Source organism: Netta rufina (genome assembly GCF_964035555.1).
Source record: "Netta rufina genome assembly, chromosome: Z".
NCBI lineage: Eukaryota > Metazoa > Chordata > Aves > Anseriformes > Anatidae > Netta > Netta rufina.
In genome coordinates, this window is record NC_140126.1 from 77,197,332 (window position 1) to 77,221,917 (window position 24,586).

At 35.8% G+C, this 24,586-nt stretch overlaps 1 protein-coding gene across 1 annotated transcript in view; it reads right to left on the reverse strand.

Moving 5' to 3' along the window:
* KIAA0825 overlaps positions 1-24,586 on the reverse strand; it is a gene marked incomplete at its 3' end in the record, with an annotated part of 217,959 nt that overhangs the window by 172,704 nt on the left and 20,669 nt on the right. Inside the window, exon 4 of the mRNA XM_084305804.1 lies at positions 6,344-6,511. Coding sequence (XP_084161930.1) covers positions 6,344-6,511 — 168 coding nt within the window. The remainder of the gene's footprint in view (positions 1-6,343; positions 6,512-24,586) is intronic.

Genomic DNA, 24,586 nt, shown 5'->3' on the forward strand with positions numbered 1-24,586 from the left:
GTTTCTACAGAGATACATATAAAATTACTCCCTTCCTGTCCTGTTACTTCACTTCTCTTCGGACTGTCTTGCAAACTCCCCTGGGAAATAAAAGTGCAGCTTTGTCCAAGAGGATGGTACTATAGTAAGTGCAAGCTGCTGTAGTGAAGCTACTCAGCCCAAATTAGTTCCCTTTGCAGATAGGAACTCGGACAAGCGGTGGGAGGAAGCATTCCTACCTAGACAGATACCATTTTCTACAAAAATTCTTTGAGGCCTCTCTTCTTCAAAATTTCAAACTTCAAATTCCATTTATGCATAAAGACATAAATATGTGTTGTCATACTCATATTGCTGTTAGAGAAGAGAAACTGCAGAACGAGCACAATACAAATGTCACAAAGGAGCAGAAGAAGTAGAAGGAAGAATCAGGTTTTTTTCCATACTTGCTCCCTCTCAAGGGTATATTCTATATCTCGATGCTTAAAACTGATGTTCTTCATCGCTATAGAAGACCGGATCAACCACAAATCCTTGCTGTATCTTTCTTGAAACTTACAGTCTACAAACTTGATAAATTGCTCACAATCTGTGTTACTGTAGTATCTCAGGCAGGCAGTTAGAATCATTTTAACAGCAGGTATTCAAAATAAGATTTTATCAAATGTTTTACTTAAAATCAGTACTTTTTTAGCCAACTTTTCATGTTTAAAATTCGTCTGGGATAGGTCTTCTCTTGAAAGCAAATATTGTTACCTATGTTTCCACTGCCTTCAACATATTTCATTTTTTGTCCAATTCAGTATTGTTATATTTTTGTAAAGATTATGACAATGAGACTTTGTGCACTGTTTATATATATACATATACATATGCATATACATATATATATATGCATATACCTTTCCTTTAAAAAGTTCTAGGAAATTATTTTTTTACAGAATTCTGAAGCTTCCTTTTTTATTTATTTATTTTTTATTTATTTTTTTCCATAACATTTAGGTTCTAAAGAACTGTCAGAGTAATTTAATCTAACATCAGCATAGAGTAGGTAAGCCTTGAGGAAACTTTTTATGACTGCTCAGTAACTGTAAATAAGGTAAGTAAGTGTCACCAGAGCAGCTAGTTGAATTCAGTAGGCTCATCCAGAATTTTTATTGAAACTGTATTGGAAACAATATGTCTTCGATAACGGGAAAATACCATTCCCCAATAAATACAAATACAGAGAAGAAACAAAACATATTTTACATGTGGTAGATTAAAAAGCCTCCGACTTCCTTTCTTCAATAACAGAGCCTCCTACTTCCATTCTTCAATAATGGAATTATTATTTTTTTGTTCTATGCTCAGTATATTTACTCAGCAAACTGTAATAAAACATATACTGAAAATGTACACCTGAAATCAAATCTTTTCTGATGTAAATCCCATCTCCACTTCAGATTGATCTGCTGATAATTATGTATTTCTTAAAGAAGCTACTTGAACATTTTGCTTCAAAAGCAAAGCAAAAATCACACTTTTCTTTTTTTTTTTTTTTTTTGAATCTTTATAACTTCAAAGTCTATTAGGAGGATGTACCCCACAAATTTGATTCCGCACTCCTCTTATTACACTCTCCAGAAAAGGGTATAGAGTAAATGATTTCTTCTTATGCTGTGAAGGAAAGACCTTTGCAAGTCTTCCAGGTCCCCTGAGGCAAAGCTTGTAAACCTAAGGGCTTGACAACTTTGCCCACAGTGTTTTCAAAGAGCTCCATTGGAAAAAGCTTTTCTTGGTACTCATTATCTGTTCTGTCCAAAGTTCACCTTTCTCACTGGAATGAAAAAAAAAAAAAAAAGTGAGGCACAGATGAAAGTACGTTAGATGTTTTTGATTTCTTAAAAGTCTCAACAAGAGGTTTCTGAAAAGCCAGAGGGAAAAGAAATCTACCTTAAAGATGGGAAGAGAATGCAATTTGGCATGATCCTAAACCAAGATCTTCTGCTTAACCTTTGACTGCAGCTTAGTGTTCCAGGTTCCTTCAAAGAGAACAGCTCCTGTGATGCTGCATGTACTAGGTAGGTCAGAACATCTCAGGGAATTCAGCTGAATGTAAATTAAGAACTAGACTATCTCATCACAGTAGGCATGATGAGACACCTGCAGAAGAAATGGTTGAATGTCTCTTCAAGAAAAAACAGAAGGTGGTTGGTTACTCCTTCCATTTTCTGAAACCTATTGCTTCTAGTACAGGAAGTAAGGATATGAAACAATGAGAACAAAAGTTCTGTAACTGTTAGAAAAATACAGATACTTTTCCTCAGAAAGACAGAGTGTTAGTCTTGTCCAGATGCCACACTAAAATTCAGGGATGGGACAGAGTTCCATCATAATTTCTATTACCATGAGAACTTTTTCATGTTTTTTTTTTTTTTTCTCATTATATTTAAGAGAAAAATCGAACACTACACTGATAAGAGATTAAATGAGTACTTAAACTGCTTTTTTAATTTTAATTGAGTTTAGATAATGAAAATATAATTTGAAATCACGTGCAAAACTTAGTTCTGATAAGGAAAAGTCAAAACATAAAATCTGGAAGGACTAGATGGAGACTACTGAAAAAAAGTTAGAGTGGAAAAAGTAATTCACAGATTTTTTTTTCCATCTATGTAAAACAATTTGGGAAAATGAGTATTCTGAATATATTCCAGAAGATGTCAGATATAGAACTCTCCAACTGAACTCAGAACTATCCGTACCACCTAAAAAAATCTCTCTACATCCATCTCCCTACAGAGTTCACTCTGGTTCACTGTTTCCTTTGGTGCTATTGTCTGCCATGGGGTTACCATCAGAGAACACTGGTAGGCAGTACTTCCCTCTAACATCTATTTTCAACCGCCTAAATTGGTCTTCATAGGATTCCATTGTGCACACTGCAAAGAAACTTGTCTTGTTGCCAGCTAGAACTGTGAACTACATGTCTTTCTTTTCTTCACTGTTCTTTTTTTGGTTCACAAGCAACCTCCTACCAAAAGCAGAATCCGCAGAAGAGACTACATCCAAGCGATAATGCAATGAAAAAGTATGAAGAGAAGCCCAGGTGGCCACCTTGCAAATTTCCAATGTGGAAGCCTTCGACCTCTCCGCCCAAGAAGCAGCTATAGTCCTAGTGTAATGAGCTTTACAAACCCTGGGAGCCTCTTTACCCTTAACTACATACGCCTCCCTAATACAATCCCTTAACCATCTAGCTAAGGAACTCTTAGAAGCCATTTGACCCCTCTTAAGACCCCCTAAGAGTACAAACAATCTGTCAGAAGATATGAAATCTTTGATTCTTCTGTGATAAACCCTAAGTGTTCTTCTTACATCCAATTTATGCAGCCATTGCTCTTTGTCATCGCTGGGTTTAGGGAAAAATGAGGGCCAAGAAACTGTCTGATTTAGATAAAACTCAGATGCCATCTTTGGGACAAAAAAAAAATTAAAAAGATGAACTGTCCAAAGAACCACTTTGTCTCTGATGGAACTTTACATGTTCTATATATCAAGATTGAAGTACTATGGGATACACTGAACAAAAATCAACTAAAACTGCCATTGAAACAGCTATACAAATAAAGTCAACGCTTGGCATAAGCATATGAAAACATGTTATTTTTGTTGCATCTTTGCATGAATTACAAAGATAAAAAGGCTCCTCTCAATACTAAAAGTAACCAGAAAGAAAAGGAAGCAAGCGCAAGGTTCAAGTCTATGTGATGTCTGGCAAACTTTAGTTCACTTGGATATTCACCTACCCTTTGTGAATTGGTCAACTTCTCATAATTTGCCACCAGTACTACTTGCAGAGCACTAATATTTCAGAAACACCTACACTGCAGGTGAGTTTGCATTCACCCAACCTAGCTTTAAACTAGTGAGAGACAGTAAGGGTAGCTGTCTATCAACAGCAGCACACAGTCCAATCTGGGCTAATTTGCTCTGCTTCTTAGGCTAGTTCTGCAGCCTATGCTGCACTGTATACCTGATACTCATACCTGAGTCATTTTAAAGCTGCTTTGGACAGATCTGCACCATATATTGTTAAATTAAAAAAGATTTATTGTGATAAAGCTTTTAAATAAGTAGAGAAGATGACCGTCATATTTTATATTCACATATTACAATGTATTCTGATGAAAATAAACTGAGGTTTCTAATAAATTGTTCTTATCAAAAGTCAGCCTTCATCACTGGGAAAAAAAATAAAAAATAAAAAAATTATCAGCCTAATGTAGGACAGTTGCAGAAAAAATCTTAAAGCCCTTTTGGTACTGAACAAAACCTGGAACTACTGGAAACATAGCTCTCATTCTCTCATATCAAGTCAGCTTTCACTTCATCACTACAACTTATATTTCTAACAACATGAAGTAAAAATAACCCTAATAAATCTTTCCTTTAGTCAAGATATATATATATATTTTTTTTTTAAATTTTTCTGGCTAAGTCTTCTCTTCACATATTCTTCAGAAACTGATATAGCTGAACAAAGTTTTGTGAATAAAACCATTTGATCAGAACAGTAACACTGGAAAAAAAAAAAAAAAAAAAAAAAGGATATGTCTGATGACTTCATGAACATCACCTGAAAAGATCTGCCTCTACCGTCCCCTGTGTCTCAGAGTAAGAGTAATTGTACATTTTCTTTAGAACAAGCCTTCTAACCAGAAGACAACTTCCTATAACCTGATCTAATCATATTCCCCTTTCAGATTTGGTAAGTAGAGATGCCATTTAGGAATCTGCTTATTATAGACATGATTACTGTAAAAGAGTATTTCTCCAAAAAAGAGGCTGAATGCACTTTTGAGGAACACTTCTGAATGCTGTTCAGCTTGGAGAAATGCCTCAGGATAAAATCCTTACTACATTTTCTGAAAAGTAAAATATTCCTTGTTGACATTGAAATCATTATGTTTTCTGAATTATTTAAGATCATGTCATTAGCTAAACATGACAAGTCAATTGCCCTTTTAAGAATTTTTCAAATTTTTAAAGTTTTCTTCTCAGAAACCACTAATAAAAAGAATATCTAAAATTATCCTTACTGAATATGTACCCTAACCTCCTCATTAGCCCTGTGAGAAGTTTACTATAACACTTTTGTAGGATCAAGGCCATAAAACATAAAACATCATGTATAATAGCTTAGAGAGATTAAAGGAATCTGAAATACATTGAAACCAATAGTAAAAATGGAACTTGAATACAAATTTTATTTGAGCTTTGATGTAAATTCTAAGAATACATAGTCTGACCTGCATTTCTTTATTTTAGAGTGTCAGTATTTCAGATGAAGAATCTATCAACAACGTGTGCCTCTGAACTCTTTTCATCTTTTTTTCTTTTTTTTTTTAAGTTTTCACCAATTTAGTATTCTGAGACCACATTCCCAAAACACCTTGCTTCTCAGCCTGCAGCTTGACTACAGAGATACCAAATATTTGACTCCACCTGTCCTTTCTCCCTAAACAGCCTGGCCTCATTTCTGGTCTGATCCTTTCCTGCAATATAATCAAAGCTCTTGAAACCACTTGTTCTCTGGTGACCTGGAATCTCTCCACTGGCAGAAGCAGCAGCATAGAAGAACATTTTTCAGCATAATGTGCTAAAAGGTGTTATTCACCTGAATTTTCATGATTTTAGGTTGTCCTCATCTGACAAGAATTCTATTAGACTAAAAACAGAGCAAGCTTGGAATCTAAAGTAAATATGCGCATCAGGCTTGATAGTGAAACATTTTATATTCTCTTGTACAGTCTTCTTTTACAAAAACAGCTACTGACACCTAAACTTGGTACATAATAGTAAGCACTTGTGGGAACTATTGGTGAAAGCAAGTCTGCATACTAAAACATTTATCTGATCATATTAAGATCAATAAAACTGATGTACAAGTCTGTTTTTCTCTCTTGAAAAAAAAAAAAAAAAACACAAAAAACAAACAAACAAACAAACAAAAACACAACAGATTTCAAGGGCAAGTACAGAAATAGTCAGTTTCAAGGAATGCAGACTTCATATAATATTTTGTTCTATAAGAAATATAAGGTATTTATAAGAAATTCAGTAGCAGTCACAACGTTACAATGTTTGATGGTTCAACAATAACAACTGTACATCACATCTTAATACACAACCATCAGTTCTTTTCTAGAAATCATTGTATTGAAATGTAAATCTATTTCAAAAAAGATTTTTAGTGAATATAGTAATACACTTGCTTCTATAATATGATGGCATAAATTACATAACTATTATTGAAAATCATATAAAATTATCCTTTTGCACCTGATAAAATCAATAAATAAGGAAAAGCATTCATTACCTTGAACATTTTTATTCTTAGTCAATAAAGGCACCAACAAAATTTCTGCGGAGAGTTCTTCAATTTTTTCTTCCATTAATAAAAAGAGTTTGATGAGTTGAGAAAGACACTTGAGTTGATACAATGTTAAACAGAAATTCCTTCCTTTTTTGTTGTATTCCTGGGAGGCTGTTCAAGCAAAATCATAAAATAACTTACTTTTTCTTCAAAAATGATCCTGCAAAACTGATTATGTAGAAAAGTATAGTGCATCAAGTAATTTAATTCTTTTGCCATAGCACAATTTATCTTTTTTCTGATTATAAAGTTTCTCATTATTAGTTCTTCCTAAGTCATTAGCATTTCTCAGCTCTCTGGGAAGGTACAACTTAACTCCAGGTTTTGTTATTCATTTTTTCAAGCAACAGATCTACTCAGAAACCATCTCACCTGCATTTAACTGAAAACAAACCCAACAAACAAACAAAAAACACATTATGTTACAAAAATGAATAGAACAAAATGAAAAAAAAAAAAAAAACCCACACACATCATTACTATATTTTCATGGTTTGGGACATCACATCACTACACTGTCACTCTGCAAGTCACCTTGTCTGTTTAACAATCTGCTAGCACAATACCGTTGATGAATATGACATTTGAGTGAAAAGAAACATCAATCTAACACTCCACAAGTTTAAATATGTGGGGTTTGAAAACAAGAGAGACTGTCGGTGAACAAATATCAGCAAGTATTATACCTATAAGCATCTTGTATTTAAAAGAAGAAACTGAACATATTATTTCGAAAGGTTAACACCTGTAATCATAACATATAGTCATGTCACGTAATCTAGGGAACTCTGCTTTGAGCACAGTCAGACTACAAAATGCAGTGAGTTGTTTCCAATTCTGTATTACCAAACCACATGTCTTTAACTATGTTATTTTTGTAACTTCTTTAAATGCACTTCTATGGAAATTGTAGTAAGATGATATCATTTTCCTATGGCGTTCAGTTGCAGATATAACATCAGCAGAAGAGTTTACATAGACATTGTCAGAGTGAGAGCCAGAGTAATTTGAAAGAGAAGCTCTGAAAGATGAAAACAAATAGAAATTGATTGAAATGTACTTTTATGTGTCAAATCTCTCTTACCTTTGCATTTCTGAAGTACTCAGTACCTCCCTTTTCCCTCAAAGTTCCAAGTTTTTGTTTTGTTTTGTTTGTTTGTTCATTTTGGTATTCACAAATCACTTTTAAATAGACATAGATCTAAGCAGCAGAGCTGAGCTCTGAATAAAAATTCCCTAATTTGCTATCCTTATTTTGCAGCCTTAGAGGTTGAACTGTGAGTTTTGCATCCACATCTGAATTTCCTCAAAGTTCCAAACAGATGTATTCATGTTAGCCCCCTGCATTTCTAAGAATGCCAAAAGAAAATGCTATAGATAATTGCCTCTGCTGGTGCCTTGACTCTATGAATAAGGAGTAAATAATATCTGCAGCACTGGATTTCCAATTTCAAGTCTAACTCCCCCCAGAAAGATATTCTGCTATTCAGAGAATTCTCCTTTACCTGAAAGGTTGATAACATAAACTGAGTTTAACTGATAGGAAATGACTGCCTGAGTCTACAGACAGACAGGAATAACAGATGCAAGAAGTGAGAACCATGAATCACATCATAAAAATCAATGGAACATTAATTCTGTCTCCTCTGATTTGAAAACCTTGTGAAATTCCTGTCCCCTCTCCCCAGGAACAAGGGAACCTTCCAATTATTTGATTGCCCCCAAACTATTGTCCTCATTAGACTGAAAGTAAGTGGACCTAGAAGCCAAAGGTATACTACAGTAATATTAACTTTAAAATATATAACCAAACTCAGAGAGAAGTGAAAAGTTATTTTTTTACTTTCAGTGATCAGTCATATATTAAATATCATACATATTTCAGATAGAAGCAGAAGATACAAAGTTCAAAGGCACCTCTTTTACCATGTCATTAATAATTTGAGAAAACACTTTGATATGTGATAAGCATATTATTGTATATGCTAACAAACACTTTTATAATCTTCCAAACAATGTTTTACTATTTAATACTACGTATGTTCTAGAAACATCCAGAATAGGAGGCTGAGGGGAGGCCTCATGGCGGCCTGCAGCTCCCTCACAGGGAGCGGAGGGGCAGGTGCTGAGCTCTGCTCTCTGGGGACAGCGACAGGACCCGAGGGGATGGCATGGAGCTGGGACAGGGGAGGGTCAGGCTGGGGGTTAGGGAAAGGGTCTGCACCCAGAGGTGGTCGGGCACTGGGACAGGCTGCCCAGGGACGTGGTCACAGCACCAAGCTGCCAGAGTTCAAGAAATGTTGGGACAATGCTCTCAGACATAGGGTCTGGTTTTTGGGTGACACTGTGTAGAGTATTGGGCTTGATGATCCTTGTGAATTCCTTCTGACTTCGGATATTCTATGATACTATAAAACTTTCATACAAAATTAAGAAACAAATCTGAGGTAAGCATAATAGAAATTCTGGTTTTGATAAAAAGATACAAAGAAAGCAGGTAAGAGATTAAGGGTTTAAGTGGTGCGCTCATGAAAGCCTGAAACATGAAGCTGAAATTCCTCTAAATAGATGAATTAGCTTGATATTCATCATAAACCTATGAATATGGGGAGTGACAAAATGGTGATCCATTTCAACAAAAAGTGATATGCAAACCATCAACCCAGGAGTCTTGATTCCTTCAGCTTCTGGAGATACCTTGACCAGAAGACGGTCAAGATAAAAGCATTAAAAAACAGAAGGGAAAGATGAGACCACCATATATGAAATGTTTTTCCTAGAATTGCTGACATTAGGAAAACAGGCTGAACAATCATTCTTCGCCAAAGCTGGAAGCCAGAGAACCCTTGAGCCGTGATGATTCATGTGACCCAGAACCTAAGACTTCTCTGGAAGGATATAAACAAACAACTAACTAACTAACTGATTTCTATATAAGATTTATAGACCATTCCATATATCATTCTTAAATCTTCTTTCACTCTGTGTCAGGCTCTGTTTTGTCAAAGAAAATGTAATATGACTTAATATTTGACATCACAGTATACCAGAGATGCAGATGTGACAAAGATTAGTGCATCGTTTGCACAAGTTCTTTGTTGCAATGCTACAGCTGGGTCAAGCTACATACTCTCACATTTGCATTCAGCAGAAACCATGCTGACGCACTGCTTAACCTGGCTACCTACCACAACTTAAGGTTACTAACGCTGGTCCAGTAATGGCAGGTCCTCCAGCACGACCTGCACAGCTGACATAGCTATGTGCTATTCTGCACAGATCACATAGTTTATAATGCTGCTGACTCAGGGTGGTAGTCTTTGCAGTAACCACCTGTCTTAACAAGAACTACCACTGTAAGACTCTGTTCCACCTCGTTTTATGTATACAGAAGCCATGGGTCTTTGTTAAGACAGTGTAGTCCCTAGGACAGCAAAACAGAAGTGTGCCAAACACAGACAAACTCTTATGTAAGACTGGTGATATTTCTTGTGAATTTGGATAAGAAAAACGTGTTATTGGCTACTCCAACTTTTGGAAGAAGTTAGCTTGAACATCAATTTGCTTTGCTCATCCACAGCAATTTGGAAGAGCTGGTCAGGGGAAACCACTAGACGTAAATGTTCTTTCACATATGGTCATCTCCATGTCCACAGTTTTATTCTCCCAGAAATGACAACTCATGCATTTAGTGCATCATGGCAAATACTGTGCACACACCTGCATACCTAAAGCCTGATTGAAAGATCTTACATACATCACAGGCCCTGTGAAGTTTCAAAACAATTATGATGGTAAGATTCAGCTTTGTTGAACAGGCTGCTTGAATGAGATGCTTGTTTTATATAGAGAACACACACATCATAGTCTTTTTTTTTTTTTTTTTTTCCCATTTCTGATGTTATACAAAGAGGTCAGAGAACTCACACAATTCAGAAGGAGTGACATCCGTCTGTGATGAAGATGGTATAAAGCTGTTGACAGCATCCTAGCCAATTCACAGAGAACCATGCACAAGCGGATTGGAAGCACTTGAAGCTGATCTCAGCTTCCTTCCTGAACAGCCTGCAGGGTGTTTGCTACTCTCATTCTTCTGAATGTGATTGTTTCTGCATTTCTGAGTTTAATTCATGTAAATCCTTTTACAAGGAAACAGCTGCAGTAGCATCTTTAACTACAGGCTTATGTCAACAGGACGTCCATGGAGCCCTCCTAACAACAGGACATGTGGACTTCCTGTTGAGGCACTACCTTGAGAGGAGAATTTCTGAAAAGGGCGTGAAAGACAGGTTCAGAGGCTACAAAGAAGCAAAGTGGATCATATAACCAAGATTAGTGTTACAGTGAGCCAATTTTGCCAAATAGTGGCGAAGTCAGAAGCAAAACAAATATGGGGAAGTCAGAAAATGCTCTGAGCTCCTGAGCATGGCCTCAGGCTTCATTCCATGAAGAACAGGAATCACAAAAATGCTCTTGTGCAAATCCATTGCCTATACTGAAGATTTCTGAACTGAAGAGGAGGCTCAGAGGGATTTCATCAATGTCTAATACTTGACAGGAAGGTGAAGAGAGGATGGACCAGGCACTTCTGAGTGTTGCCCAGTGCCAGGACAAGGGGCAGTAGGCACAAACTGGAGCACAGGAGGTTCTCCCTGAGCATCAGGCAGCACTTCTGTGCTGTGCAGGTGGTGGAGCAGTGGCACAGGCTGCCCAGAGAGGTGGTGGAGCCTCCTCCTTGGAGATCTTCAAAAGCCTCCTTGGCATGGTCTGGACAACTTGCCCTGCTGGAGCAGGGAGTTAGGCCAGATGAGCTCCTGAGGTCTCCTGAACTGTGCTGGAGACTGAATGTGACAGCAGAAGAATCCTAAGCCTGTAAGATAAGCTAATTCTCAAGCACAAAAAAAAATAATAACAATAAAAAAGATCCAATGCAAGCATGGTGCTAAGTAGCAGCAAAGGCTAGCTGCTTTCTTAGGGACAAAGAGAAGAGCATGAAAACATGGCCACAAGGTCATGTTCCTTACCTAGCAGGACCCTGTTCTGCAGTCTCTATGCAGGGCACAAAGGGCAGACCTGAGAAGATAGTCACGTTAAAACCAAGAGTCCAGATCATCAGCCACGTTTGTGGTGATGACACAAGTATCAGGCCAAGCCAGGTGTCAGGATCAGGTCTGGTGAGTGTAACCAAGGGTCAGACCCAGTCCAGTGATCATCAAGCAGGACCATAGCATTAAGGCAGGTCCAAGCACAAGCCAAAAAATCTCAATCAGGTGGGTCCATGGCAAGTCATAAGTTCAGATGTGGTGGAGCTGGACAGGACATCTGTGATGTACCTCTGGTAGGGACTGAAGGCCCAGACCTCAGCTGAAATAGGGATCATGGAGAGGCTGCAGCAGAGGTCCCAGAAGAGGCTGGTCAGGACGACAAAGCCTACCAATACACCCAGGGTTTTGTGCACAGCTCTGAAGGAGCATCGGTTTTCAGGGTACAGCCATAGAAGAAGAGGTCATTTCTGGAAAACACTATTTCTGCTTCACATCCACCAAAGATAACGTAATTACTCTGAGAAGAGGAAGGAAAGAATGCACTTAAGGCTTCTGCTACATAGATGATGGGGCAGGGAGAAAGACAAAAATTTTACTTGAATTAAGTACAGCTTGCACTACTTTTGTTTGGACCGAGTAAATAAAGCATGAGGGTTCACAACAGAAAACTGGAAGGAATCAAAAGAATAAGCTCATAAGGTTCATCCTCTTGATATGTCTACATTTAGAAAATCTGTACTCTTGACTTCCTCAAGAAAGGAAGAAAGAAAGAAAGAAAGACTAATAAAAATATCTTTCAAATTGTGCAGGGTTATGAGAGTGCTAGGTAAGTGCAAAGTCTGTCTTTGCCAGAGACCATTTGGCTGATTGCACCTGTACAGATGTAAATGTAGATTATTTTTATAATATTTTATAATATTATAAAAAATTATAATATTTATAATATTTTTTATAATATTGTTAATTATCTTACAGATGTAGATTATTTTTCTTCAGCAGGTAAAAATGAGCAATCTGACTTAGGTGATCAACCATCCTGATAAACTAGAGGTTAGAGACAGACTACACTGGGTTTTGAGTTTCTGTTCAGACCTCATTGAGGCCTGGCGACATCAAAAATTAGCAGATGCAGGATTCTTTCCAAAGCAACAGGAAAGCCTCAAATGCAGGCAGGTCCAAGGATGAGATAAGGCTGTAACATATCAGATATTACATAGAGGAAAAGAGGCCCTGAGTGAAGGCAACTATACCACGCCCATAAGGAAAAAAATAATTCAAGAAAAAAAACAACAACAAAGTCTGATAGTAGACAAGGTAAAAATGCAGGTAACAAGCAGAATAAGCCACGTACAACATCCTCCAAATTAAGATAGCCTCCAGGTATGATAGACTTGCATCAACAATAAAGCACAAATCTAGTTTTATTTTTTTTAAACAGTCTGTATTAGCTCAGAAATGTCGTTTTCTCTCCAGAAGAAGAGTTAACAAAAATTAAAGAATGCTTAAAATATTTTCTCTTTGAGACAAATTACAAACTGAAACCATGTAAGCTCCTGTTCCATCTTTGGCTATTATTCAGCTGGAATTCCTTAGTTCTCACAATTCTCCTGTAAGTGTTTCAGCATCTTGATTCTATGATTCTGTGATTCTATCATCTTAACATGAAATCCACAGGTCCTGCATTCTATACCACTGTTAATCCAGGTTCTTAGGTAAATTTTAGCCAAAACAGTCCTACCATCCACATGGAAACCCTTTTCACTTGCATTTTCAAATGTTCTAAGCGTAGATGAGTTTTCTTAGTGTAAATTAGGACAGAAGATCCACTGTAAACCAGGTTAGGGGTCATCTTCTACCCAGCATAATCACTCAGCATAATCATTCACACCCTGAAATTCTCGTGGTGGTCATCCCACAGCTTTCTGCTTTTCTTCCTGCTTCCTTAGAATGCAAGGTTCTCAGAGAGTAATCAAGAAATGTGTCACTTTGCTTGAATATTTCATCTGCTAGTTCTATCTGATGCCAACTTATTTTATCAGTCAAGTACGGATACCTGTTTACTCATTTAATGTCTCCCATCATTTTATAGACACTTATACTCACCTACCTTCACACAGTTTTTGTTTTCGAAGTGAGGAATCCTAGCTTGCCTATTTTTTCCTTATATGGAAGCTTTTCTAGCTGTTTATCACCTTCTTGTCCTTCCCTAAGTATCTTCCACTTTCTTTTATGGCAAAAACTAATGAATATGCCTATACAGAATACAGAATAGTGAAATACATGCTATAAATACAATACGAAGAGACACATACACAATACTAGTGAAACTGGGGACAACTTTGTAATGCTATCAGACAGTTAAATTAATAATAATGAATTGCAAATTAATTAATAATAAATTAATAATTTATCTTTTTAAGGTAAAATAAATACACTGTAGAGGCTAATTCTGCTCAAAATTAATTCTTATAGAAAACACAGAAAAGTTACTACAGAAAGAAATTGCCCTTGTCAATAAAAATATGAAGAAAATAAAGAATCAAGCAATACAAGAGACACCCTAAAAATCAGCACATCATTCAAACTTCAAGGGTAAATTCAGTGTGGACGCAATATGTCTTCAACAATGAATCTCAGAAATCTGTCTCTTATTTGTATATAACAAAAAACATTTTCTGCTAAATAATGTGACTACTTGGGAGCTCTTTGGAATTAAAAAAAAAAAAAAAAGCATGGTACCATTTTTTTTTTTTTTAATTTTACTTTACCAGTGATTAAGCTTAGAAGTGCCCATGTGAATTCTAAGCCAGCAAATAAGTTAACTAAAATATTTTTCAAAAAACATAGAATAATGGACACACTTTCAATAAAGTATTTGATCATAATACCTAACCTTCTCCTAAATACTTAAAATCAGTACCAAGATTTCTGCCTTTACCTTACCACTTTAAAAGATATGTTCTTATCTCTAAAAATGAAGAATCATCAGAAATAAGGCTGTTCTAGATCTTAATGATCTGGGTACAACTGCTAACTTATAGAAAGTTTCAAAAGTGGTGTGCTTCTCAAAGCTGTAGCTCTTGAAACCATTAAACAAAGTGTGTTCCAGTTTCCTTGGTTATAGCTTGGAAGCATTTAAAATCTCAAAGGCTTATGAAAATATGCATATGAATGAATCCTATAACCTTAAAGCAACTTTTGTGATTTTGTATTTTTCGGGCCTGGCATGTTATATTTTTTAACTCTTAGGCATTCATAACATCTCAAAAAATGGAATAGCTAATTCTGGTCATTTTAAGTCACCCAGGGATGTGACACAGTAAAGTGTGGTACCAAATATAGGCGAGCTGGCTGTGGATGTTCAAGAATAGCTACCCTACGACAGTGCTGCTCTCAGATTAATTAGCCTTACTATTCAGTGTACAGAGACACATGACTAAACTGCTTCTGAGACTCAGGATGAAATCCTTGGAAAGCAACCTGATGACTGCCTTCTTTAGTGATTACAGTGGGGATTTCTCCCTCAGCAGGAACCAAGGGTTTAAAATGCTTTTAATCAATTTTACTATAAAATACCTTCCCAAAACATTAAATATCATTCCCCTGCCCCCATTTATAAGGCTTAATTTCATATAAGATATATCTACAATATTGTTCTTCTAGGGACACAAGAAAGTGATGTCAGGGATTTCATCCAATAACACTATATGAGGAAGAAAATTGAAAAGAAAACCTGTAATATTAAACTTAAAATCTAATGACAACCTGCATGCAAATAACAGAGTCATTCCATAAATGGAAATAACATGTTGTTAAGATCTGAAAAGAAATAGCCTAATAAAGCAAGAGAAACTCAACTACTGGTAGTCACTGTGTATAGGGATATTTCAAGGGGTAAATTTTCAAAGCTGTGCGCAGGGAGTTGCATACATAAATTCCATTAGCAATAATGTGTTCCTCACCTCTCAGCAATATTAACTTTTAAGTGATGCTATAGCTACTGTAGCAATCTTGCATTTATGACAGCATTCATCTGCACACAGTAACTCCTAGACAGGGCTTGTATATAAACTGTACTATTATTTCACTTGCATTTAGTAATGATATATTCAATTTTTATGGACATCTGCTCACAGTTTTCTCTTCTTAAGCTGCATGTTGATATATGATTTTTAATGTAACTGCTAGGTTTAAATAATTACTATTGCTGGATATAATCACTAATTTCCTCATACTGTAAAAGGCAACTTAATATTTCTGCATAGCAGATGTAATACACAGTACTACACAGACCTAAATTATTACAAACAGTGCCAGCAGTTTTCTATACACAGTACTTAAGATAATTATAAAAAATCATCTTCATTACTGCATGCTAGCATTTTTTTAACAGTTTAATTTGGAGAGGTTACAAGATACATTCAAATCACACAGATACAATTACGGCAAACCCAAGAAGCTATAAAATGTTCCCCAACAAATCCCTTTGACCCTGTTAATGTCTGTTCCTTGTTAATCTAAGGCAAACATTGTTTGTAGTGTGCATTTGTTATGGAATATGAAAAAAAGAAAGGAAATCCCTTAACAGTTGTTATTGATTCCAGCATTTACTGACTGAAAGTTAAGTGCCGTTTACAAAACAGAACAGATGCAGATGCTGACAAAAAGGTAAACAATTGTTGCATGGCTTACTGCCAGATTCTAAGCCAATATATTAAACTCCAAGTGAAGCACATTTCCCCTATAGATTGCACTTATTGCCACTTCATTTCCTATGTGCTCTGTCTCTCTATTGCTGTGCCTGGCACTAAGCTATTTTCAGTTCTTTGGTGACCCCTGAGGCCTAGTGCTACCTCACATAGCCATTAGTGAAGGGAATTGCATGTGTCTGACATGGCCTGAAACCAATTATTTGATATTTTCTTCAGAATGATGCCCAACTCTGTTGGGAATGAGCAATCATGAAATAATTTACCTCCTGATTTAATTTTTTCCTGCACAAATTAGTTGTAGCTGAGCTAGCTATACACAGCTGCCTGTGACATATCTCTGTCTTATCAAGGTTCTACTTGAAATGATGAAAAAGGGGAGGGGGGAGGAGAGCTGAATAGAATAGGTTGGGGAATCCTGCTTTAAAAAGGCATTGACAAGTTTATCAGATATACTGATCACATCTACTCTCTGCTGATTGAAACTGACAGACCCATAAAGAACTATCAGTGCAGCAAAGGAAACCACACGGATGCAAACTGTTATCAGCCTGTTTAAGGTTTTTTAAACACCTGTCTTACTTTGCAGCTCCTTTTTAGTGCCAGTGAAACCTACAGCTGCCATGGGACGTTGATAAAAAAGCTCATGCAAACAGATTACATGTTGGCTCTATGTCGTGTCCCCCTCCTCCTCCCCTTTTTTTAAATGGTCGCAGATCTGAAGATAGAAAACATTTTTGTATTAGACATCACCATTAACTTATGGCTTTTGTAAATGCTTATACTGTACATCCATACTGTGCACTTGTCAAAAAAATGCAGTGAAGTACGGGATTTCAACTTATGTATAAACATGGTAAGCATGTATAAATTTGCATATATATATAATCAAGAAAGGGTGTCTGTCATAGGAAGAGAGATGTCACTGCCAGCTATTAAACAACCTCTGTGAAGACTACACTAATCTTTTGAAGGAGATTCACTATACATGAAATTTTAATCACATCTACTCCATAATGTCTCCCCAGTTAAATGAAACCAGTTTTCACCTCATCATGAAGGTTGATTCCAACATCAGGTTGCTAGATGCTTTATAGCAAAAACCTAAGTCCTTTGTTAACAAGGAGTGTATACATCTGTCAAAATTAAATCTTCAGTTGTAATCATGTTCACTGACCAAATGACACAAGGATAGACCATTGCTGGATACACAGGCTGGAGAGCAAGAACAACAAACTGACGCTAAGTTTATGTAATAGTCTTAAGCAAATCATCTCACCAGTCTGATTCCTTGACAGCATACAGCTATTGCGCTGTTGAACAAGCTGTAGAGAATTCCTCAGGTGCTCTGAGGATGGAGTGCCCTGTAATAATGACTAACCAAAAAAACTTTACACGTGGACACCTATCTCAGCTTGATCTGCTACTACATTGTGCTCCTTAATTTTCCAAAATACATGTATTTTCTAACAAATTAGAACACATCCTGATAATACGCTGCAATTTCTGGTACACAATCACATTGTAAAGAATTCAAAAGTAAACCAATTAATTAGTCTATGAATTAAAACTAATTATTGATGGGTCCTTTTAAGGAATTTTGCAGGTGGTATCCAGTCATTTTCAGATACTTATAGTTATCAGAGTAATGAAGTAGCAGAAATTCTTTAAATTTCTCCTTAGTTAAAATGGTCTGAAAACTTTCAGGTAGCTATTTTTGCAGTTGTATTTGTGGCTTTTTTAGGTATTTTCCTATAACTGACAATTTATTCTTAATTAGTGACTAAAGGTAAATGGTTCTCTTCAGAAAATTGCAGAAATTATCCTATGGCAAAACACTATTCCTTGTAACATTTCTCTGTAGGACTGAAATCACATTCTGGCCTTACCAATGCCAGAAACTGACTCCACACAATTATTATTATTTTTTAATTGCTGTTGCCTATATAGTGGGCTGAGGGAGTTACTGCACTCCCAAAAGTCTTCACACACACAGGAAACACCAAAGGAGTGTAAAAGAAAGCATAACTGGAGGTGCCTGTAGCAAACTGGAGACACCACCTATTTTGAAAGAGAATAGTTCCTGAAGAATTGTAAGAAGTTCTTCAGTCTTTGCTGGAAGAAAATTATGTACTGCCAGGTACATCAAACTTTTTAACGAATGCTAACTTTGATAGGACTTTTATGTGTTCCCCTGTAAGCTATTTAAAACACTTAGCTGATAAAAACACCTGTAATTTTTATTTGAAATCAGTGTAATTAACATATTTATTTTTAACTGACTTAGGTTTCTTAAATATCTGCAAATACACAAATGTCTGCTAGCTTTTTTTTTTTCTATCCTCTGTACTTACACTCACAGTAGAATGCTTGGGTTTCACACAGATAGGTTCATTACAACAGATTTACTCTATTAAAATTAGATTGCTAGGAACTTTCAACCAATCACAAATTTCTATCAAGCGTTCATCATTTCTTTGTGTAGTCTACACTTGATATTATGTATTTCCCTAAATAATAGATTAAAGTGCTTCTGTCACTTTTGCTTTCTTTACTCCTTGGGATTTCCAAGATATAACAGAGGCATATAGTGACAGCTTTTGTTCTAATAGGAGAAAACACTCAGAAAATTACTTATAAAGCTGGAGTCAATACTCGTATTTCTGCTTCCTACCTCTTGATATTTCAAAACCCTATTTAGGCAAAATCACCACAAACTTCTCACAAATACTTTACAAAGAATATAAAAATCAGAAAGAAGTTTAGGCACACAGAAAAAAAAAGCAGATATTGCCATTTCTAAACTTCTAGAGAAACATCTTTGGAAATTCATAACCTTTTAATAAATATTTTGTAGAATGGATAGAACATTTTCCATGTTACAAATACAGAATTAGTCATAAATTAATGTAAATGTGCACATATTAGTTCCTCCTCATTGATACTATTACTATAATACCTATACTATACACTATAACACCTCTTTAGATATATGATATATGAGATCTTTATATAACTCCTGTTAACTCAATCAACTTCAGAGAGCCCCCAGTGGTTAGGGGTACTAAAAATCTTGAGAAGGCACCAAATGTTGAATTTCAAATTCAGATGTTGGATTGGGTTACAACAATGTTTATTCTCTAGATAAGACAAGACAGGAATTAGCATTGCCTTGCTATACTCAGCAAATGCAGAGATACATACTACAAAATGACCAAAAGATTTATCAAAACAAAACAAAACAAAAAAACTCAGTAAATACAGCATCCCCTTCATTGAAAATAGAGGGTCTTTTTTAATTTCTAAGCCTAAGTGACCATGAAAAATAGGTTTGTGTTCTAAGTTAGCACAGAACATCCATCCCTTGGATATAACACATCTTCAGTTTAAATAGATGTATTTTTCTGCAAAACAACCTATTGTGGCTAAAATCATTTTGCTCTTTAAAGTTAAATTTTCTTTCTGAATACACATTTTGTGACAGTGTAGGTTCGCTGTCCTGACAAAAAAAACACAGCTAGGAACATCTAATTAGCTTGTGCTTACATGATGGTGGAAATACATGTTGAGAAGTCTCCTCTAATAACTTTCTTTTCAATCAGTAATGCAGGAGTCTCTTTAGAAGACATTTTTGAAGTCTTATCTGCCATGGTTCTACACATTTTTCTTCACACAGCCATATATTCTGAAGTAAAAGAGAGCCTAGCTTAGTAATTCTCAAATTTTGTCACTTATAATTAAATAGAATACTACAGTATATAAATCTCAGATTGACCCCTGACCACTCACAAAATATCATACTGGAGAGTAAATCACTTTCATCTTTTAAACTTGGGAGGAGAATGCAATAATTAGAGGGCATAGTGAGTTAAATGCTCTCTTCATGCTGAGGAAGAACACCCAGGTGTGCTGAGGGAGCAAAAAGGAAGATAATTAGTTGGTGTTTGCTAATTGTGGACATTTTGAAAGCAAAAATAATAAAAAAAAAATAATAATAATAATAATAATAATTTATTTAAAAAAAAAAAAAAAAAAAAGAAAAAAGACTGGAATTATGTCCCTTTGAACTTCTACAGAATTCAGTAAACAGATTCAAGTTCCTGTTGGCAAAGATGAAGTGACATAACTTCATTAGGACGCAACAGCCTCTAAAAATATGACCCCAAAAACACATCAACTATTTCCGATTTAGTAATATATAACTTTGAAAGAAAAGTTAGCAGTTACTTATCTTGGTAAATAAACAATATGCCAATAAAATCCCAGAATTGGCATCTTTTCAATATGACAGTGGATCAATAATGAGATTTCACTGTCAGTTTTCACATTATGAGCTTAATAAGTAATTTCAACCAACTGCTCTAAAAAGAAGGACTGAATTCAGGCATGCTACCAGCTTTGAAATTCTGTCAGTTCAATTGACATTTCAGTAACTTAGATACTGTTATCTTACCCCCTACTATAAGCTTAAAAAGTAACAAGCTTAATGCTTTTGTAATCTTTACAAAAATGTCATTCTCCCACTAGAAACACATTTGTGGTCCTAGGGTATTATGCTCATGTGGCCTTTAAAAGAGTACCTCTTTCTTATTAAAACTTCCACTCTCTACGTTCAAACAGATGGTTTTATTTTCTCCTCAGCTCTACTCATATTTCCATTTAATATAATTGTGCAGTAGAAATCAAATACAATACTTGCAAGGATAAGACATAAATAATATGTGACAAAGAGGCTATGAAACACATTATTTCCTAGATTAAATGCAAAGACATTTATTTTGTTTCCCCTGAGTAATAGGATCTTGTTTTGGCTGTCAAAATTTTATAGGTTTTCCAAGGAACAAAGACAACTGCAGAAATCTGCATCATATCTGTATGTCCGTTGTTTTTCTATTCTAACTCCCTATTATATATCCCTACCCGCACTGTCTGCTCCGTATTTTTTTACTAGGTGGGAATTAAACCTGTTGAATATCTCAATACTGATTGATTTATGATACAAAAATAGGGATCTCCCTATTTTTAAAGTAAAAAAAATAATGAAGACGTGGATTTTTACTCATTCCGTATATAGGATTTCTGTAATTTTCACTACGATGTCCTCTTCATGTTTTCTGTGAAGGCTATATACCCATAACATAGAAGTACCACAGTTTTAATTGATACATATTTCTTCCCTGTCTTTCACTGAGGGAAACTGCAAGCTTTTTCATTCCACCTGTGTAGAACATTGGGAAGACTGTGGCATAGATCATAGATATAGAGTGGAGTTCAAGGAGTCACTAGCTGTAAAGCCTATTTACATACATGTACCATTCTTCATCAGCAATTGTCCCATCTACTGCTTTATACAGGCCCCCTATAACCTGCTCCTATAAAAGCTGCATTAGCAGGCACTCTGCAGTGACAGAAACAGCAAAAATAGAAGAGAAAAAGAGATGTCAAGAAGGCAGAAATATAATCGAAGTACATCAGCTACTTTTGTCATGCAGAAATAGAAAATGAATTGCAAAAAGAAGGGATGTGCAGTTTATGGTGGGCCTGCTCTAAAAAAATAATAATAATAAATAAAAAAAAAAAAAAAAAAAGGAAATATAAGGAAGCAAGGAGGTTGAAGTTACAGTTTCTATTACCTGTATTTTTGTCTTCACAATATCTAAGAGTTGCTATGGTATACATGTAGGTCTTCAAATAATTTAAGGCTTAAATTTATGGAAATGCCTTTAAATGAATTTCATAGAATCCCAGAATGGTTTGTGTTGGAAGGGACCTTAAAGCCCCCCCAGTGCCACCCCCTGCCATGGGTAGGGACACCTCCACCCAGCCCAGGCTGGCCCCAGCCCCATCCAGCCTGGCCTTGGGCACTGCCAGGGATGGGGCAGCCACAGCTCCTCTGGTGTCTAATCTAAACCTACCTTTTGGGGAGTCTAAAGCCATTCCTATGTCCTATCCCCACACCCCCTGACACAGAGTCCCTCCCCAGCTTTCCTGCAGCCCCCTTTAGGCACTCACAGGCTGCTGTGAAGTCTACACAGGGACTTCTCCAGGCTGAACAACCCCAGCTCGCTCAGCCTGGCTGGAGAGGTGTTCCAGCCCTTGATCATCCTTGTAAACCTTCTCTGGACTCGTTTTAATATTTCCATGGCCTCCTTGTGCTGGGGACCCCAGAGCTGAGCGCAGGGCTCCAGGTGTGGCCTCACTAGAGTAGAGCAGAGGAGGACAATCCCCTCCCTCACTCTGCTGCCCACGCTGCTGTTGGTGCAGCCCAGGGTACGGGTGGCTTTCTGGGCTGCCAGCACACATCGTTGGCTCCTGGTGAGCTTCTCATCAACCACCACCTAAAGGTCATTCTCCTCAGGGCTGCTCTCAATCAATTCTCTGCCCAGCCTGTATTTGTTTTTGGGATTGTCTCAGCCCAGGTGTAGGACCTTGGCATTAGGTTTTTTGGAAAATTCCACAATCATAAATTTCTACAATTAAATTATTATTATTTGTTTAAATATATATATGTATTTCTAAAGCATTTCACCTTTAGTAATAAATTGTAGATATAACTGAAATCTTGCTTACATTAATGTAAAGATCTGGGATATATAATGGACTGGAACTATTGAGGTGGGATGTTAAATGGGACATTGTAATCTGTAATCCATATGGGCTACTTTATATTAGTGTGCTTTACAAGCACATCAGAAAGATGCAACAGGATTTTCTGGGAGAGAACAGTAGTAAGGCAAGTGACCACTATATACTATATACTTCTTCCCTTCATCCTAAAACTTCTTACAAGCAAGATTTCATCAACTGACTACACATAAGAAAACAATCTTTCTGAAATCAATTGTCACTACAATGCAAATATTGTAGATTATCTACTATAGCTTGTAATATGGACAGAAATCTTAACAAAGGTGCAAAGGCATAAACATTAGTTACATGAAATCAAGTCTGGGATTCTTTAATTTCCATATATAAATGTTGAATAAATTACACTAAAGTTATTGAGTCCTAATTATTCCCAGACATGAACTGATATATTTTTTTTTTCATTATGCAGCCACTTAACCAGCAGGTATCAATGCTATTTCAGGCTTATTTTTGATAGATATGATGAAGATCATACAAGATTACTTGTAGGCAATAATCATGGCTCAAGAGATCACAAACAAACATTAAGTGGAAGGATAAAAGAAAATCTGTAACTAAGGTTCTTCATTTCAAAGGGAGAAAATGATAAACTAGTGGAAATAAAGCCATGTGGACGCGAATGTAGAGGAGAAATGAAATTTCTTTAAGTTAAAGGTGCAAACCTTAAAATTTGTATTTCAACTTAGCTGGAAAGCAAATTGCTGGGAATGTTGAAGAACAAGGGACATCAAAATAAACTGTCCTTACCAAGTCCTTTTATTTAATCCCCCCAAAAAGATCTTTATGGAAAGATCCAAAGCCTGTTTCTCTTCTTGTTCACAACTCTACTATGCAAATGCTGCTCCTCTAAACAACATTCAGTACTTCTACACAAATTCAGATAATACATCAGATTTTTTGTTCCAAAATCACAATTATGTTCCTTAGCAGCTCATGGATATTGAAATGTAATAAATTAAAAACATCATAATTGAAAGCACATTTTGTATCTACCTACTCAGTATATTCAAGAAAATGATACTTGAACATATCTTTATAATAGTATCAAGTTGGTTATATTTTGGAGAAAGAAAAGAGAGAGAAAAGAGAAAGGAGGCTTGCTGGACACAAGTAAGATGTTGGTAATATTGAGGTAAAAATGAATATTAAAACACTTCAGTGAAAGTGATTTAATTACTTTATAGCTTATACTTTATAGCCTATCTTCATCACCTTAGTTTACCTTCATTTTTCAATAATATTTTCATAGAAATAAGCAGATACCGATTTTGAAAACCATGCCACATATTGTTTTACATTTTTTAAAAAAATCTCTTTTAAGGTTTTAAAGTTATTAATTATTTAAGTATAAAAATGTATTTCCTAGGGGTAAGTGCAAGTTTACTACAAAATTAAAATAATAAGTGAATGAATTTGAACAAGTCAAAATAAAAGAAAACCCAAAGCTCTATATTTAGTTTTAATCATAGGAAATTAAAAAGTAGGCTAATTAATCCACATTAAGTATTTTTTTTCTCTCTCTCTTCATGTACATAAAAAACCCTATATAAATAAAACCAAAGAAAACCTTCCACTAATACATTAAATGTGTATAATGTCACAGTTTTAAAGTTTCTTTGGCTGATGTCTTATCACTTGTAAGAGTAGCTGTTTCTTTATCTAAAAAGAGATGAAGGATTAAGATAGGTCACAAAAGCCTGATTAAACTAGCTTAACATTTTTGTAAACAAAGGAACACAACGAAGTTCAAAAGGTAGAAATACAATCCACATTTAACAGACTTA